The sequence below is a fragment of the Thrips palmi genome, unplaced genomic scaffold (genome assembly GCF_012932325.1).
Source record: "Thrips palmi isolate BJ-2018 unplaced genomic scaffold, TpBJ-2018v1 HiC_scaffold_3, whole genome shotgun sequence".
Lineage (NCBI taxonomy): Eukaryota > Metazoa > Arthropoda > Insecta > Thysanoptera > Thripidae > Thrips > Thrips palmi.
The window spans coordinates 6,959,488-6,976,745 of record NW_023144630.1 but is presented as its reverse complement, the minus strand read 5'-3'; the positions used below and the strand labels follow the sequence as shown (position 1 = coordinate 6,976,745).

Sequence of the window (17,258 nt, the reverse complement as noted above, 5' to 3'; positions counted from 1 at the left end):
GATGAGTGCATTGGCTGCCTTCCCTGCCGCTTATGAGGAGGCGGCGTGTTGAGGCACAGAAGACTGAGCCCTTTTCGTCGCACTGTCTTTCGCACCTGTGCGGGACGCTCATCCAGTGCGAGAGAGACAGAGCGAAACGAAAATGATTCTCAGTCTGCAGGGACCGCGGTGCCGACGGCGAAGGCGTGACAGCTCGCGAGGCGGGCGAACAAAGAGACAAAGTAGAAAAGGCAGACGAGTGCAAGTGCAGGGATGCTGGCGCGGTCGTCGGCCTCGAGCTCGCGGCGGGCCGGCCCTCCAGCAGGGCGCACAGTGGGCCGGAAGACCGGTGGAGGCGGCCCGAACTCTACACGCGTTTTGAGCTCCAGAGTCGCTAAAGAGGACTCGAACCGAACGTGTGACCCCACCAAGGGATTGCTCCCGAACGAGCAATCCTTTGGGGGTAACGTTCGGTTCGAGTCCTGGTTAGCGACTCTGGAGCTCGAAACGCGTGAGATTTAGACCGCGTCCACTGAAGCCTTAAATTTTTCTCACAGTGCACACGGTGCTCCACGGGATCCAGGTGAGGAAAGACACCATCATACCTCGTCAGACAGTACTCTCGCCGCAAGCACGCAGACTCTCTCTCTCTATCCTCGCGTTTTGCGCAACTGCACGCACTTGTGGAAATATGGGAGCATTTTCGTCTATGAAACAGAGAGTGCACTGCTGAGAAATAGACGACATCCTCTCCTTGAGCGCCGCTGCGGCTCCTGGTCCTCCCAAAGAACCCCACAGTGGGCCAGAAGATCCGTGGAGGTGGTCATAATATCGGACGCGTTTTGAGCTCCAGAGTCGCTAAATGGTACTCGAAGGGAAAATGTGACCCCCCCCGGGTTTGCTCTCCAAACGAGGAATCCATTGGTGGGGTCACGTGTTCGGTGCGAGTCCCATTTAGCGACTCTGGAGCTCAAAACGCGTCTAGAGTTTTTGGCCGCCTGCGCCGGTCTTCTGGCCCACTGTGGAGCCCCTGCAGCTGCCAATGCCTGTTAAATACGCGTTAGGACGTTAACGGCGCAGCCCCGGCCGCCTGATGAGGGAGATTGTGTTTCAGATTGGGAACGGAAGGGGCGGCAGAAGACGGAACACGAAAAAAAAAAAAATTAAAAAAACCCGAATGATGAAATGTTTTTTAAAAATATCTACTCCCTGCCAAGAGTTGCCAAACCGACAAGGCTCGGCATTTAGTTAAGCGGAAAAAAAAAAAAAAAAAACGAAAATCTGTCGCTTTTCCTGTTGAAAGGGAGAGCGGCAGAGAGACGGGGATAGAGCGAAAGGGAATAATGCAAAATGATGGCGATTACTTTTTCACGTCAAAGGGAATGCGGGATAGCGATCCAGATCACGGATTTAAAAGTGAAAGCGACACCGACGTGCTCTGGAGAGGTTCGGAGCGTCTCTCTCTGTCTCTCTAATGTGCTCCCCCGGCCAATAAGGTCATGAAAAATTGGCGAGAGGCGATATCCCTGGCCTAGCCTCCACCGTGCCTCGGGCTTTGGGTTGGGGGAAAGGGGGGGGGAGGAGCAATCTCACCGCCCGCGTCCTTTTCACTTTCAATACCCGCCACCACCACGACCCGACACCTCCACGAGAAAACGCCGAAGTACGCGCCGAACTGCTCCGATTCAGTCTGCTGCATAGCGGGTGACCGTTGGTGGCAGCCAAATTTCTAGACGCGTTTTGAGCTCTAGAGTCGCTAAACAGGACTCGAACCGAACGTGTGACCCATCCAATGGATTGCTCTCCGAACAAGGAATCCGTTGGTGGGGCCACACGCTCGTTTCCAGTCTATTTACCGAGCTCAAAACGCGTCTAGAGTTTTGGCCGCCTCCACCGGTCTTCTGGCCCACTGTGTGCTGGCCGGCCGTTCGACTTTCGGCAGCACTGCTGTGCAGCCAATCAGAGCGCCGCTCGGCTCGGCGTCTTCAAAGGGATGCAGAAGGCTGATTTCGAAGGGGGTCGCTCTATCTCTGTCGCATCCGCCGGGTCTTCGCTGCGAGCGAGGCAGAGCAGCGAAACGAAACTTCGGAATCGTTCGGCGGGGCGCGCCGGTCGCCTTCCAGCGAGACACCTCCTTGAGCACACAGTGCCCCAGCTTCATGTAAACAGTACACCTTTCCTTTGCCTCTCCTCACTGTAAATGTCTTACGGTGAAAGGCTGCACCAACATATTATGGTGGATACTTTCTCCATAATACCAACGAAATTCGTCAAAATATCCATAAGGTACAGTGAATTCTCAATAGTATGTTCCGAAGTCAGCTGCTCCACCATAATATGGAACACTTTCACCATAATATGGAGAATCTTCACTGTAGAACATTTAGAGTGCTGCTGGTATTTCGTAGTATGCACTTTTATCAGGCCAGTCACGACGACAAGATTCCTGCGACCTTTTATTTTAACCCAAGTTTTTCAAACATTATTCTGTTTTGTTATAATGGTTTCTGTAGTTATACACTGCAAAGCCAGTGGTAAGTTTGCTTGCCACCAATTTGGCAAGCCGTTTTGAACGCCAAAATTTGGCGAGCTTTGGTCGGAAATCTCCATAAGCTTGCCAAATTATGGCAAGCAGGGCGTGGTATTTCCGGGCCAAGCTTGCCAATTTTTGGCATTCAAAACAGCTTGCCAAATTTGTGCCAAAGTAAAATTACCACCGGCTTTGCAGTGAACACGTGTGTGCCTGCAAAAATCTTTTTCACAAAAATGAGGCAGGAAGGTCTACAGTTCGCTGCAGTTTCATGAAAAGGATTCGTAGACTGCGGCATGGCGGAGGCGGAGTGGAGCTACCCACCCCTCCCTCCCCTCACCCTCCCCATCCCCCTTCCCCCTCCCCTCCCTCCCCTCTCCCTCCGAGGCACGGATGCCGGAGAGGCGACGCGCAGATCGGATCCTACGGGATCCTGCAGGACACGTCCTCCCAATTATACAACCCCCTTATCACCTCGGTCCCCGAGGAACCCTTGCCGCCTCTCTCTCTCTCTCTCTCTCTCTCTCTCTCTCTCTCTCTCTCTCTCTCTCTCTCTCTCTCTCTCTCACCCCCGAGCCGCCCAGACCTCGCCACATTACGTCCGTCGTCAGCCGGCCCGTTTCGCCTCGCATCCACTCATTTCCCTTCAGCAGGCTGATTCCGAAGAGTCGTTTCGGCGACGTCTCTGTCGCTCTCACTCGGGGCGCACGGTGGGCCAAAATTCGAGACGCGTTTTGAGCGCCAGAGTCGCTAAATGGGACTCGAACCGAACGTGTGACCCCACCAATGGACTGCTCTCCGAACGAGGAGTCCATTGGTGGGGTCACACGCTCGGTTCGAGTCCTGTTTAGCGACTCTGGAGCTCAAAAGGCGCCTAGAGTTTTGGCCGCCTCCACGGGTCTTCTGGCCCACTGAGGGGCATCCCTGGGGCCGTACGGGTGCGAGAGAGACCGAGACAGAAAAGGGAATGAAGGTCCGTCCAGGTCTGGATATGCGAATAACGCGCTAAACACCGTGAAATGACACGCAGGCTTAGCGCTATCTCTCTTTCTCTCTCCCTTCTCCCTCCCTCTCTCTCTCCTCTCTCTCTCTCTCTCTCTCTCTCTCTCTCTCTCTCTCTCTCTCTCTCGCGCGCACACAGACCAGACTCACGCGGCGGACGGATATAAAAGTTAAAGGCGAAGAAAAGAGCGTAATTCTGGGAACGGCGGCAGGGGACACGACACCACCGCAAAAGAAGGGTGACGTCACGCACACACATATGAGCTGTACCGCATGTGCAGGGCACAACACGGACACACAGACAGACAGACAGACAGACAGACAGACAGACACAGGCAGACAGACAGACAGACAGACAGGCAGACAGGCAGACAGGCAGGCAGGCAGACAGACAGACAGACAGACAGACAGACAGACAGAAGACAGGCAGGCAGACAGAAGACAGACAGACAGACAGACAGACAGCAGACAGACAGCGACAGCAGGAGACAGACAGACAGACCCGACAGGCAGACAGACAGGCAGGCAGGCACAGACAAGCAGACAGACAGACAGGCAGGCAGGCAGACAGACAGACAGACAGCAGCAGCAGGCAGACAGACAGACAGACAGACAGACAGGCGCAGCAGCTTCCCCCTCGTGGCCAAACGACATACCGCACGGAGGCCAAAATAGGAGCACCACGCGTGGTTGGGTATGCGCGCCCCGGCGCCGACCTCCCCCCCCCCCTCCCCTTCTACTCCACACCGTGTCATCGCTCGCTGCAGACTGATTCCGAGCGGGAGGACACTCTCTCTCCTTCTCTCTCTCTCTCTCTCTCTCTCTCTCTCTCTCTCTCTCTCTCTCTCGCACTCACGAGGCGCGACGTGTGCGTAAGAGAGACAGAGGGCGACGCGGTGCACCCGCCGCTCGGCATCAGCCAGCTGCCTCAATAAACGAGTAACTCCCCCTCGCTTAGGGCCCCTTTAGGGCCCCCTTTAGGGCCGGTCGGTGCGGGGCGTGGACGTGCCCGCCCGAGGGGGGATTTAAAACGCGCGTCCCCGCCGCCGCGACGCCTTGCACGCCACCGCAAGTGCATGTTCGTGTGGGACGAAGCGTCGCACTGTGGGCCAGAAGACCGGTGGAGGCGGTCAATATCCAAGACGCGTGTTGAGCTCCAGAGTCGCTAAATGGGACTCGACCCGTACGTGTGACCCCACCAATGGATTGCTTTCCGAACGAGGAATCCATTGGAGGGGTCGCGAGCTCGGTTCAAGTCCTGATTAGCGTTCCCGGAGCTCAAAACGCGTCTGGAGTTTTGGCCACCGGCGCCGGTCTTCTGGCCCACTGTGCACCACTCTGCCTCCCTCGCACTCGCGGGGTGTGATGTGCAAGGTGCGAGGGAGACAGCGGCGAAACGCCGTGCGGAATCAGACTCCCGGACTATCCGGTTTCGTGCCGCCTCCGCTCCCAGCTCCCGTGCGAACGAGGCACTCCAGTGGAAAAGCTCCTTGGCGCGCCCCGCCCCGCCCCGCCCCGCCCCGGCAGCGGGCGGCTCGACACGAGATTACTCGAGGGCACGCCGACGACCCCCAGCACCGCGCCCGCCCCGCCCCGCCCCGCCGGCACCCTCAGAGGCACGCGCGACACCGCGTAGACCGGAGAGGGGCGCCGACGGTGCCGACAGCGCCGCCGAGGACGAGACCCTCCTGGTCCCCACCCCCGGCCCTGCACCCGAAAATAAACCCATTACCTCATTGGAAACTCTCTCTTTCTCACTCTCTCGCTCTCGAAGGCGGCGACGGCGGCGACCTGGAGGAGGGTGACTGCAGTGCCCGCCACGCGCAGTGGGCCAGAAGATCGGCGTAGACGGCCAAAACTCTAGACGCGTTTTGAGCTCCAGAGTCGCTAAATGGGACTCGAACCGAACGTGTGACCCCACCAATGGATTCCTCGTTCGGAGAGCAATCCATTGGTGGGGTCACACGTTCGGTTCGAGTCCGTTTAGCGACTCTGGAGCTCAAAACGCGTCTAGAGTTTTGGCCGCCACCTCTGGGCTCCTGGTGCACTGTGCCTCGAGTTCGAAGCCAAATTACGGGCCTGAAAAGCCGAGAAAACTGCCCAGCCGACAGCCCCGGTTCGATTCCCGGTCGAGCCCACGTCAAAACGATAAAAATGACAAGTCTGAAAGGCCGAGACGACTTTCTGGCCGTCGGCGTGTTGATCACTCGGCAACGACGCCGACGACGGCGGCCGTTATCGCCGACTCCGCAGACAGAGTCGTTTGCGTCGCTCCGTCTCTCTCGCACCCGCAGGGCGGCGCAGGGCCCGCGGGGGACGCCCCATGAGTGCGAGAGAGACGGAGCGACGGCGCCATTCGGATTCACATCGCGGCGCTGGGAGGGGCGTAAAGCTCGCCGCGCCGCCCGCGCCGCCAAACGCACAAATGCCTACAAAGGCGGACGAGAAGAAGAAGAAGAAGAAGAAGAAGAAGAAGAAGAAGAAGAAGAAGAAGAAGAAGAAGAAGAAGAAGGGGAGGCGCGGCGGCCCAAGCACGTCGTACATAACCAGAAAACTTGCCGAGGACTAAAGGGCTGGGCGAGCCCTGCAGAGAGAGCCCTGCAGAGAGAGCCCTGCAGCTGACTGATTCCGGGAGTCGTTTTCGTCGCTCCGTCTCTCTCGCACTCACGGGGCGTCCCCCGCGGACCCTGCGGACCCTGCGGACCCTGCGGGTGCGAGAGAGACAGAGCGACGGCAGCGACTATCGGGATGAGTCCGCTGCGCTACGCTGCGCCGGCTCGGCCTGCGCCTGCGCCCTTGCCGGCGGAAATCAGCACGCAAGCGGAAAGTAGAGCAGGAGCGCGCATAACGAAGCTTATTTTGGACTGCGGGCTCTCTCTCTCTCTCTCTCTCTCTCTCTCTCTCTCTCTCTCTCTCTCTCTCTCTCTCTCTCTCTCTCTCTCGCACCTCACGCACCTTCCTGCACGAGTGGGAGAGAGACAGAGCACCGCAGCCTCCTGGCTCTGGACTGCATACTGTCCGAGACGCGTTCTGTCGCTCTGTCTCTCTCGCTCCCACACGGGACGCCCCAAGAGCGAGCACGAGAGAGACAGAGCGACGAAAACGACTCTCGGAACCGGTCTGCCGCTGCAGTCGGCGAGGAGAACGGCAACGCACTGTGGGCCAGAAGACCGGTGGAGGCGGCCAAAACTCTAGACGCGTTTTGAGCTCGGACTCGAAACGAACGTGTGACCCCCCCAATGGATTCCTCGTTCGGAGAGCAATCCATTGGTGGGGTCACACGTTCGGTTCGAGTCACATTTAGCGACTCTGGAGCTCAAAACGCGTCTAGAGTTTTGTCCGCTTCCACCGGTCTTCTGGCCCACTGTGCAACGTAGGGGAAGAGGGGAGCAAGGAGCCGAGGGCCTTGCCGGGAGCATCCGAAGCTTATTTCAAATAAATATACTGTCGGACCGGCGGTGCTGGCGAATGCTGGCGAATGCTGGCGCAATCTTTGAGGTCCCAGTCCCTTTTCCAGTGCCACGCTTTGGCGCGGGGGCGGCGCGGCGCGGGGGCGGTGCGGGGGCGGCGCGCGGGGGAGGGGAAAAAGTATAATGCGACAAAGATTGAGGGCAGGTTCCCCCCATCCCTCGCGCTAGTCCGGTCTAAACAGACCGGCGCGGTTCCTGCGATTTCTTCGCGTGTCCCGGTGGCCGCGTGCGTTAGAGCACCGAGTTCCGTGGGCAGGTTCCCGGGTTCGATTCCTCGGAGAGTATTGTCTTTTTCGTGGCTCTTGCACCCCTGTCCTGTGTTTCGAGTCATGGGCGACAAAAAAGGGGACCGGCCGAGCAGCTGCGATGCAGTCGCTGCGCGTTCAGGGCCATCACTAGTGACGTTTTTTGTGCTTTTTTGTGGTGTAGGCACTCCGCCGCTCGAACCACACCACAGCCACCTCCAGCAGGGACATCATTCTTTGGTAAGTGCAGCCGACTTCCCCGCCCGTCCCATTCGTCTTAATTCCCTCGTCTATGATTGGCCCGGCAGAGATGCCGTGGCTGTGCCTCTGTCGCGTTTTGAGCTCGGTCGCGAAGGGACTGCGAGACCGAGACAGTACAGGCGCGTGGGCTCTGGAGGTCTGTGGGTCACTCGGTCGACCTCTCCACAGCGCCTCGGAAAGTAAGTCGGATTCCGCCTCCACGTCTTAACTGTCATGTGCGGCGACCCCCGTGGCTGTCTCTGTCGCACTCATGGGCCGTCGCGCAAGGGTGCGAGAGAGGCAGACAGGCGCGTGGTTGGGGTGAGGGGTCATGCACCTCTCCCACAGCGCCCGGAAAGTAAGCTATCTGCTGTACACGCCGCCTGCGGGTAGGCAATCCACAGCGAAGTCGTTGGTATTAGGAACTAATCCCCACATAATCGCCTGAAAGTAGCAGTTCACCAAGTGCATCGCCTGCAGGTGGCCAACCCACAGTGAAATCCGCCTGCAGGTAGGCAACCCCACTCTCATTCCAGGAACGTGACATCACGTTGAAACGAACGTAACAAAATGTCACAAAATGTCACGTTCGTTTGAGCATTGTGTCACGATCGTTTGAATGTGAACAAGCTAATTTTTGGCCGATTCACGTCCAAACGAATGTGACACAACGCTCAAACAAACGTGACATTTTGTCACGTTTGTTTCAACGTGATGTCACGTTCCTGGAATGAGAGTGCCACGCGGTGCAATCCACCTGCACGTAGGCAAAGGAGCAGGCATGACCTTCCCTAAGGAAATTTCCCCGGTTCGCCCCTGGCGACAGCGCGGTGAAGCGCAGGTCGGAATCACTCAGTAGTTGCACCAAGCACGCAACGCTAGTCTACAGTGTGGGAGAAAGGCAGTGGCGCGACGCATTTTATGCACAGCCTGGCGTTGGCAGAGCCAGGCAAGCCAGGCGAGCCCTGCAGAGCGCCACGGCAGTTCAAACTAAATCAAGATGAAGCAGCGCCGCGTTTTCTTTGACTTAATTGGGCCATTTTTCACCACGACTGCAGTTGTCTGTCCCGCCCCGAGCCGCACAGGATTCATTCACACTCTCTTCCTCTCTCACTTTTTCTCACTTTCTTTCACTCTCACCACAGACACACCAACGCGCGCGCGGGGGGGGGGCACACACCTACCACACCAAAACCCACACACACACACCTACACACACACCACACACACACACATGCGCGAAATAGCGACAACACACGCGCGCGCCTGCGGGGTAGGCATCCGTGACACGGCGGTGCGTGGCGGGCCGGCCTACCCTCGATACGACAGGCGCGGAGGCGGCAGCAACAACAACAACAGACTGGCTTTCGCACCCCACCCCCTGTTCCATTTTCCAGCGCATTCGAAGTGAGGATTCGCCAATGAGTTTAGGTGGTTTCGCGCCTGGCCTCGGCTCGGAGACAGTGCAGAGGATGGCAGGAAACTGTGGCAGGGGCTGTGGGGAGATCCGTGGGGTCGGAAGGGCAGAGTAGTGTTGCCGTCGGATGCTGCAGTCTGATTCCGAGAGTCGTTTTCGCCGCTCTGTCTCTCTCGTACACATGGGACGTCCCCTGCAGGTGCGAGAGAGACAGCGAGCGACGAAAACGACTCTCGGAATGAGTCTGCTGGCACCGCTGGCACTGGACCAAGAAGACCAAGCGGGGAGCCGCACAGGTTAGGACCCTCTTGGTTATGTCGCTGTTGTGGTTCGAGCAGGCTGCACAGTGGGCCAGAAGACCGGCGGAGGCGGCCAAAACTCTAGACGCGTTTTGAGCTCCAGAGTCGCAAAATGCGACTCGAACCGAACGTGTGACCCCACCAATGGATTGCTCTTCGAACGAGCAATTCATTGGTGGGGTCACACGTTCGGTTCGAGTCCTGGTTAGCGACTCTGGATATCAAAACGCGCGTCTCAAAGTTTGGCCGCCTCCGCCGGTCTTCTGGCCCACTGTGTGGCGGCCTGGCCTGGCTGGCGTGTCTCGCCGACGGCAAGTAAACAGAGTCCGCGGGCCGCGGGGGGTTGGGGGTACCCTACCCGCCGAGGTACCGCGGGGACGTACCTGTCTCCGAGCAGATGCCGAGGTTGGCCGTTGCGAGCAGGAAGGTGAAGGCGAAGCACAAGTGTAGCATTCTTCAGAGCGGGGAGAAGAACAAGGCGAACTCGCGGCCCAGCACGGCCAAAGTCACGACACACTCACAACCCCTCGGCGCTCACGCCATCCTCGGTCCTTGCTCCTCCACTGTATCGAATCGCGCACAGCCACTCCACTCTCAGCGCGGCACGCGGCTCGAGCACACGACGGGCAGTGTGCCCGCGACGCCCGGGCACCAGCACTCGCCGCCAAACGGAGGCCGCATTGGTGGAAATGTGTGTTTACTGCCCGACGGACGACGGCCTGGGCCTGGGCAGCCTGGGGCTTGACTAGCTGGACGTGCTTGTGCTCGACGGGGTGCACGGAACTGCCCCCTGTCGCCACCCTCCTCACGGCCTTCCCGCGGCGCCAAAACGGACCAGAACGGCGCGCGCTGCAAGTGCGACAAGGCGCACTCGCGTCGCGGGAGAGACAAAGAGACAACGACGGCGATGCGAAATCTGTCCAGGAGAAGCGACGCGATTGCGGCCGAGGGCCTCGACGCGGACCGGGCGCCAGCGCTGCGCGACGGCCGAAAGCCCACTACACTGCCACTGCCACTGCAGTAGAAGGGAGAACGGCCGGCCGCCATGACTGCGGGCCTGCGGGGGAACTCAAGGCAATGCCGCCAACCAGCGGAACGCTTCCGCGCGTCGCTCCGTCTCTCTCGCACTCAAACGGGACGCCCTGTGAGTGCGACAGAGACAGAGCGACGAAAGCGACTCTCGGAAGCAGTCTGCCCGCCGGAGTGCTGCTTCGGGGAGAGACACCACGTCGGGACGGGGATCGCCTCACGGTGGGCCAGAAGACCGGTGGGGGCGGCCAGAACTCTAGACGCGTTTTGAGCCGAACGTGTGACCCCACCAATCGATTCCTCGTTCGGAGAGCAATCCATTGGTGGGGTCACACGTTCGGTTCGAGTCCCATTTGGCGACTCTGGAGCTTAAAACGTGTCAGGTTTGTCCGCCTCCGCCGGCTGCTGGCCCATTGTGCGCCTTTCTCCCCTGCGCTCTAGACTCGCCCTGCGGTGTTGCACACCCTGCTGCCTTATCAGCTTGTTATGAAAGCAGTGCCGAGCCGAGCCGAACTAGGCCAGTCTGTCAGCACACTGTTTTCGGCCGCCCTTGCCGTTATGCCAGTTAGTCTCGCCTGAACACCATGAGTTACTCCAGCGAGTTCGCCCAGTCTCCGGAGTACAGCAGCTTCCGCAGCAGCATTCCCCAGCAGAAGGTGGCCGTGGACTCGGACCCCACCAAGGTGACGTCTCGCGCTGTTTCCATAGGTTATCTCTGTTTGCTATTTTCCTATTTGTATTGACATGTCAAGACATTAGTTGTGTTTGTTGCCGTCTTGAGCCCCGGGGGAGGGTGATTTTAACAGTTTAGTTCGTTATTTTCTGCTGCATGTCAGTCTCGATTCTCTACTTGTTCAACTTGTAACAAGGGACTGGTCTCATCTCTCTCAGGAATGGAAGATTTACGATTCCGGCCCCAAGAGCGTCAAAGCGCCTCTAGTGTGCCTGCCACCAGTGAGCGGGACTGCTGACATCTTCTTCAAGCAGGTCTTGGCCCTCGGGGCCAAAGGAATTAGAGTTATCGCTGTAAGTGCTGGTCATTGTCACTGGCTGCCCTGCCTTGGTTGCTTTAAAATGGCTCACTTTCTTTTTCTGGTTGTAGGCTGAACATCCCGTTTATTGGACAGTCACAGAATGGTGCGATGGATTCCGCAAATTAATGGATCATCTGGGTCTTCAGAAAGTCCACATATTCGGGACATCTTTAGGTACCCATTTGGATTCATATTTATCGTGTAAAACAAATTTCTCACTCTTTTTGACTTATTGATTTTAACCTCTGCAGGTGGATTTCTGGCTCAAAAATTTGCTGAACGTACAAGTAGTTGTCCAAGAGTCGCCTCTTTAATTCTCTGTAATACATTCATGGATACATCTATTTTTAACTACAATGATTCTGCTTCTCTGTAAGTTACAGAAGTAGTACCATGCTTTCATTGTCCTCCAGTGAAAACTAATTTTTTTTTTCACATATTTCTGTTTCAATTTTTTTTGTTACAGCTTTTGGATGTTTCCATCCCTATTGTTGAAGAAAATGATTATGGGAAGCTTTACTACATCCAAAGTGGACGCAGCAATAGCGGATTCCATTGATTTCATGGTAGAACGGGTAAGAATTCTGTATTCAACATGTGGAATTTTTGTTTCCTTTTCAGGAAACCTTTATTTTCACACTTTATTTGATTGCAGCTGGAAAGCTTGTCTCAGCAAGATCTTGCCTCACGGCTTACCATGAATTGTGTGAACTGCTATGTGGAACCGCACAAAATGAGGGACATTCCTGTAACAATTGTGGATGTATTTGATGAATATGCACTCAGCAGTCCTGTGCGAGAAGAGCTTTACAAGTGTTACCCAAGTGCTCGTCTGGCTCACCTAAAATCTGGTGGAAATTTTCCTTATCTAAGTAGAAGTGACCAAGTGAATGTCTATTTGCAGGTACTTGCTTAGTTCCTCCACCCACATCTGTCTGCTTATTCTACAAATATGGGGTCGAAATTTAATGCAAGTCTGTTAACCTTCTCTTAGATTCATCTTCGAGGCTTTCAAGGAACACCTGAGACTCCCTGGGAGGCGAGTGCAGAAGACCCTTATTGGAAGGAAATCCATTCTAATGACTCAGACATTATGGCTAGCCCAGAAGATGTGCCACAAAATGTTCTTAGTGAAGGACAATCAGCCAGTCAAGAGGAACTACCCAAAACTGTTAATAGAGCCAAATCAAATTCAGCCACATTGCTTTAAACGAAATAATGGTAAACATTGTTTGTAATTTTTTTTGCCATTGAAACTGTTTTTTTTTCCTCCCCACTATTTTTAAATCACTTCTCTGAAAAATTGAATCAATGATCTGTCTTATCCAAGGTGCTGGTACTTTTTACTTTTTTTTTCTGAGATCTTCAAAACTTTATGTGATTTGAAATGTTTGGATCTTCTTATTTCCCATTTATGGAATGTCAAAGCTTATAGCTGACTGAATGTATTGTGATGAACATGTGATGATTTTTATGGAAAGTTTATATTGTAAAATGAATCAATAACCTGGTAAATGTGATTCATGTTGTTTCTCTGGTAACTTATGTACTGTGTTGAAATTTATACCTTGTGGAACATGTTAATGTTTGTGTAAGTGTGTATGCATGAGTGTGTGTGTATTTGTGTGTGTTTGTTGTCACCAAAAATTTCACAAGAATTTAGGTTTTGTATTTTTGTTACTGCCTTATGCTGGCAATGTTATTCATCACACTTCATGACTGATTTTCCTGCTACTGTGGGTATATTTTGTATTACCTTATCTCTGTACATTCCCATTTGTACATGTATGAAAGCCTCACTGAACTCGAGAAGTTTATATTTTTAGAAACATTTGTTGTTGTTAGTTGAGATATTTCTAGAAAGACTTATGCTGCCTTAGTCATGTCTGTGATTCTCTGAACTTCTGTTATTTGTGTGTTTTACATTCTGTGCTGTAAGAATGAATTTACTTTGAAATTTTATATCCGTCTTGTTATAAAAATAAAGAGCATCATCAATTTCTACTCTCTTTTTTTTCCTTGTGGTAGTCCATCAAAGGAAGAAGTAAAACAAACAAAACGTAGTGTCACAGCATTTTAATTCAATAATATACATAGGTAGGAGGTCTAACATTTTCACTTTTCAGGCCCATATTTCTGGAAGTTTTTGAATCTTCTTGGATTCAGTCCATAAGCTTTTAGACGTGAATCAGAAATGTTCTGTTCCTGTTTCGCATTGCCCTTCCAATTCTTTTTACCACCACCACCTCTTTGACTAAAACTGGTTTTGGCTTTCTTGACACCATTCTGATGCTGAACTCCACTGTCTGAATGTTTACGTTTCATTTTGTTGCTTGTGGTCTCATTGTTAACACCTTGGGCAGTAGCTGTTTCAATCTTGTTAAATTCTTTCTTCTTCTTCTTTTTACTAATGCTTGTATCTCCCTCTAGAGCAACTCCTGTACTTCCTTCTTCATTAGTAATGAGCTGATGTTTCTTTTTCTTCTTTTTACTGCTTTTTATTTCCTGAGCTTGCGATGTGAATGGGTGAAGGTCAACAGTTTTGTTGGTATCTCCAGCTTGATCACCAACTGTACTTCCGTCTTCACCAGTGATAAGCTGCTGTTTCTTTTTCTTCTTTTTACCACTATCCTGAGCTTGGGATGTGAAAGGGTGGAGGTCTACAGTTTCATTGGCATCTCCAGCTAGAGCACCAACTGTGCTTTCATCTTTATCAGTCATAGGCTGCTGTTTCTTTTTCTTCTTTTTACTACTACCCTCAGCTTGCAATGTTGTCTGATCATCAGTTTCAATGGCATCTTCCACTAAAGTACCATCTGCATTTTTGCTTTTATCTTTATTATGTTTCTTTTTCTTCTTCTTCTTTTTGTCCTTTTCATCATTTTCATTCACATGTTCAGTCCTGGAAAGCAAGAAAATATGTTATTATTATCATCAATAAATTCAAGAAAAGCTGACAATGGGAAAATGAAAATCTCAACTTACTCATGCTTGTATAGACTAGGTAAAATTTTTCTCTTCAGCTCCTCATTTCGGGCTTTTTCAGCATAAACCTTGGCTTCATATCTCTCTGTACTCTCAGGTCGAATTGTATAGGCCTTCTTTATGGACACCCACTGGTTAAGTTCTTTGTCATCTGCTGCTAGAATCTGTCAAAAAAAGAAGAATATAACATACATTTACTTTATTTATTGAGTTTCTTCAGAGAAATTCTTAATGTAATGGAGATTTAGCTAGCATACCTCATCAATGGTTAAACCATAGCTATTGGGGAAAACACTTTTGTACTTGAATCGGCAGGGCATATCACCAATTAAATCCTCATAATCCATGCCATAATATTCATCCACATATTGCTGGAATGTTTTGTCTTTGGGATCAAACACAGGCTTCTCTTTATGAACAAGCCTTCCAAACCGTGACTGTCTTTTCAACTTCCTCTTTTCTCGTGCTGACATGCGTTTCGATTCCTTCTGAGCCTTGGCTGTGGCAGCTGTAGCAGGATCATAGTCACAATCCATCTAGAAAAGGAAATACAAAATATTCAAATCAATTACTGTAATTGAAAACTTTTTTTTTTACTAAGGTTGTCTCGAAGCATGATGTGTCTAGTGTTAAGATACATACATTGAAATCTGGATCTTCACAATGAGGAACATATCCCTCCCCTTGAGAGGCAGCAGAGGCATCATTATTCTCAGTGGTGTCCCAGTTGTCCCAATTACCTGAAAACAAAAGGGTGTTACAATAGGGAAAATTTTTCATGACTGTATACAGACTTGCCATTTGATCTTTACCATCAGGGACGTCTTCATCATCCAGCAGCTCTTCTTCAAGTGGAGGCAAGTGCAGCCCTTCCTCATCCTCAGCAGCATCCTCATCCTTATAATAATCATCATTAAATAATTCTTTCATTTTTCTATCGTGTGCCTCAGGATCAAATTCTTCCTCCAATTCATCAGCCTGTACGAGAAACACATTGACATTAGCTAGAGGTTTTCACAATTTGTTTATAAAGAAAGGTAAAGATTTAGATGAAAAACTGACTTACATCTAGACCCAGCTCATCATTTCCTGTAATTTGCTTAATGTGTTCAATCTTTTGCATAATTTCTTTCCGTTTTAAGGACTTGAGCAATTTAAGTTCTTCACGCTTGACCAGTTTCTCCTCTTCTTTCCTCTTCTTTAACGCATCACGCTTCTCTTTTCGCTTGGTATCCCGATGACGTACCGATTGCTCCATTGTGCGGGGGTATCTCTTGAGCTGAAAGAGATCGGATGAGACATCAATTCCACCTGGGATTGAAAGTAAAATGTCTTAACTGTGTTACAGATACTTACAAATTCTCTGTCTGGTTCTTCATAGCGGAAGTTATATTTATGTTCAAAACTATCCATGTATTTATCTTGATAGTCATCATCAGTCACATTGCCATCATCAACAGGTTCGTCATCAGCCTCAAGATACCTTAACAAGTACATTCATGAACATGAAATGAAAAAGAGCAGCTTCTACTTAGAGAAAGACATGATGATTTTTTAAAAATATTGCAATGGCTAACATACCTTTTGTTAAGAACATAGTCTCTGAGAAACTTTTCTCCTTCGTCAAGATTGGGATCATTCCATATATTTTTTAATCCTTTCAAAGATTCTTCAGTTTCCTTATCGGGTAGAGATGCTTTGTTTCCTTTCAGCCACTCTATGTAATCCTCCTCTTCTTTTTTCTACAAACAATTTAATGTTTAGTAAAATAAAGCCCATAAAAAAAGACAAAACAGAAGTTTGTAATTTTTTCAAAATCCATCTAGCTTACTTGTTCTGCTTTGGTTTTTTCTTTCTTTTTCAGAAGTCCACCCTCATCACCACTCTCATCATCATCATTGAGAGCTTTCTTAAAACTTTCTTTCAGCTGACGTTGCTCTTCCACATATGTTGGACTTTGGGACCTTGGGTCTTCTTTAATGTCTGTGTCACTTTCTGGAAAAGAGTTGATAGTAATAAGTAGTTCTATCCCTTGATGTCAGGTGTACTTTATGAAGACAAAGTGAAAGATTAAACTAACCATCGCTCAGTTCACCCTGCCTTTCGGTTATAATTTTGCGCTCATAGTCTCGTAGATACAAGGGCTTCTCCTTTGGTTGCTTCTTAGTTGCCTTTCCAGCAGAGCTTGATTGAGCTTCTTTCTCTTTTTTAAAGAATTCAACATTTGGGTTGTATATTTTAGGATCCTTACTCTTAAGGCCCGATATTAATTCAAAAAAGTCTTTTGACAGTACCTGATTCAGCTCCTACCAGAGAAATTATCCAATAAAAACAGTAGTTTTAAATAGCGAAAACCTACCACCTGCCACTCCACTGGTAACAGTGGAAATCGTAGGAAAGAACATGCGACTATTCAAAGCATACCTCTGGATCTGGATCAGGTTCGCCCTCCTCTGAAGACGACTCGTCAGCATCATCATAATGCCCGCTAGCAAGTTTATTCTCCACTGTGGAAACAGACACAAGTTTCAATTTAGGAATTTGTAAATGACCTCAATGGGAATCAATAGAAGAAATATAAATAAAAGTAAATAATATTGGAGGTAATAATTGTCCTCAGTTAAAAGCATAGGATAGGTAGCATGCTACACACATAAGACAAATAAAACTGTTAATTTAATTTAAATGAGAAAAACGTAAAGAGCGTGCCAGCGCATGGTCTAGACTAGAATTCATTTTTCTTGACATTGTTTCAAGTCCATGATGTTCGGTGGGGTTAACTCACAGACAACACTTACGAGTTCGCTTCACCTCGGCCTCCCGCCATTCCTCGTAGCGTTTAGCGTAGCCCTTATTAATTGAGAGACTTGCTTCTTCGCCATCGTCGTCCGAATTATCGTCGAACAGATTTAATTTCTTAGACATGGTTGTGGGAGCACGGCAGACGGCAGGGACAACACCATGCACTCACACACACACAAACCACACACGCACGGAGAGCTTCAAGCAAGTGCCGACAGATGGCATT

The 17,258-nt window shown here is 51.1% G+C and overlaps 3 protein-coding genes across 3 annotated transcripts in view; 1 reads left to right on the top strand and 2 right to left on the bottom strand.

The window, feature by feature from the left end:
- The window catches only part of LOC117648476 (chondroitin sulfate proteoglycan 4), a 37,792-nt gene extending 27,596 nt beyond the window's left edge, over window positions 1-10,196 (bottom strand). The window contains exon 1 of the mRNA XM_034390982.1: window positions 9,566-10,196. Within this exon, the coding sequence (XP_034246873.1) occupies window positions 9,566-9,635 (70 nt within the window). The 5' untranslated portion in view covers window positions 9,636-10,196. The remainder of the gene's footprint in view (window positions 1-9,565) is intronic.
- A 397-nt stretch (window positions 10,197-10,593) lies between these two features.
- On the top strand, window positions 10,594-13,249 carry LOC117648560 (maspardin-like). The gene is made up of 7 exons (XM_034391088.1): window positions 10,594-10,894; window positions 11,103-11,237; window positions 11,314-11,419; window positions 11,497-11,617; window positions 11,712-11,820; window positions 11,901-12,149; window positions 12,240-13,249. Exons 1-7 carry the CDS (start codon window positions 10,796-10,798, stop codon window positions 12,453-12,455), a joined length of 1,035 nt encoding a protein of 344 aa, XP_034246979.1. The 5' UTR covers window positions 10,594-10,795; the 3' UTR covers window positions 12,456-13,249.
- Window positions 13,250-13,306: 57 nt separating this feature from the next.
- On the bottom strand, window positions 13,307-17,243 carry LOC117648557 (protein KRI1 homolog). The gene is made up of 12 exons (XM_034391083.1): window positions 17,029-17,243; window positions 16,655-16,737; window positions 16,311-16,536; window positions 16,062-16,225; window positions 15,812-15,972; window positions 15,587-15,713; window positions 15,297-15,509; window positions 15,043-15,208; window positions 14,873-14,970; window positions 14,488-14,766; window positions 14,231-14,394; window positions 13,307-14,147 (listed from the first exon to the last, which is right to left on the bottom strand). Exons 1-12 carry the CDS (start codon window positions 17,153-17,155, stop codon window positions 13,361-13,363), a joined length of 2,595 nt encoding a protein of 864 aa, XP_034246974.1. The 5' UTR covers window positions 17,156-17,243; the 3' UTR covers window positions 13,307-13,360.
- Window positions 17,244-17,258: the final 15 nt, after the last annotated feature.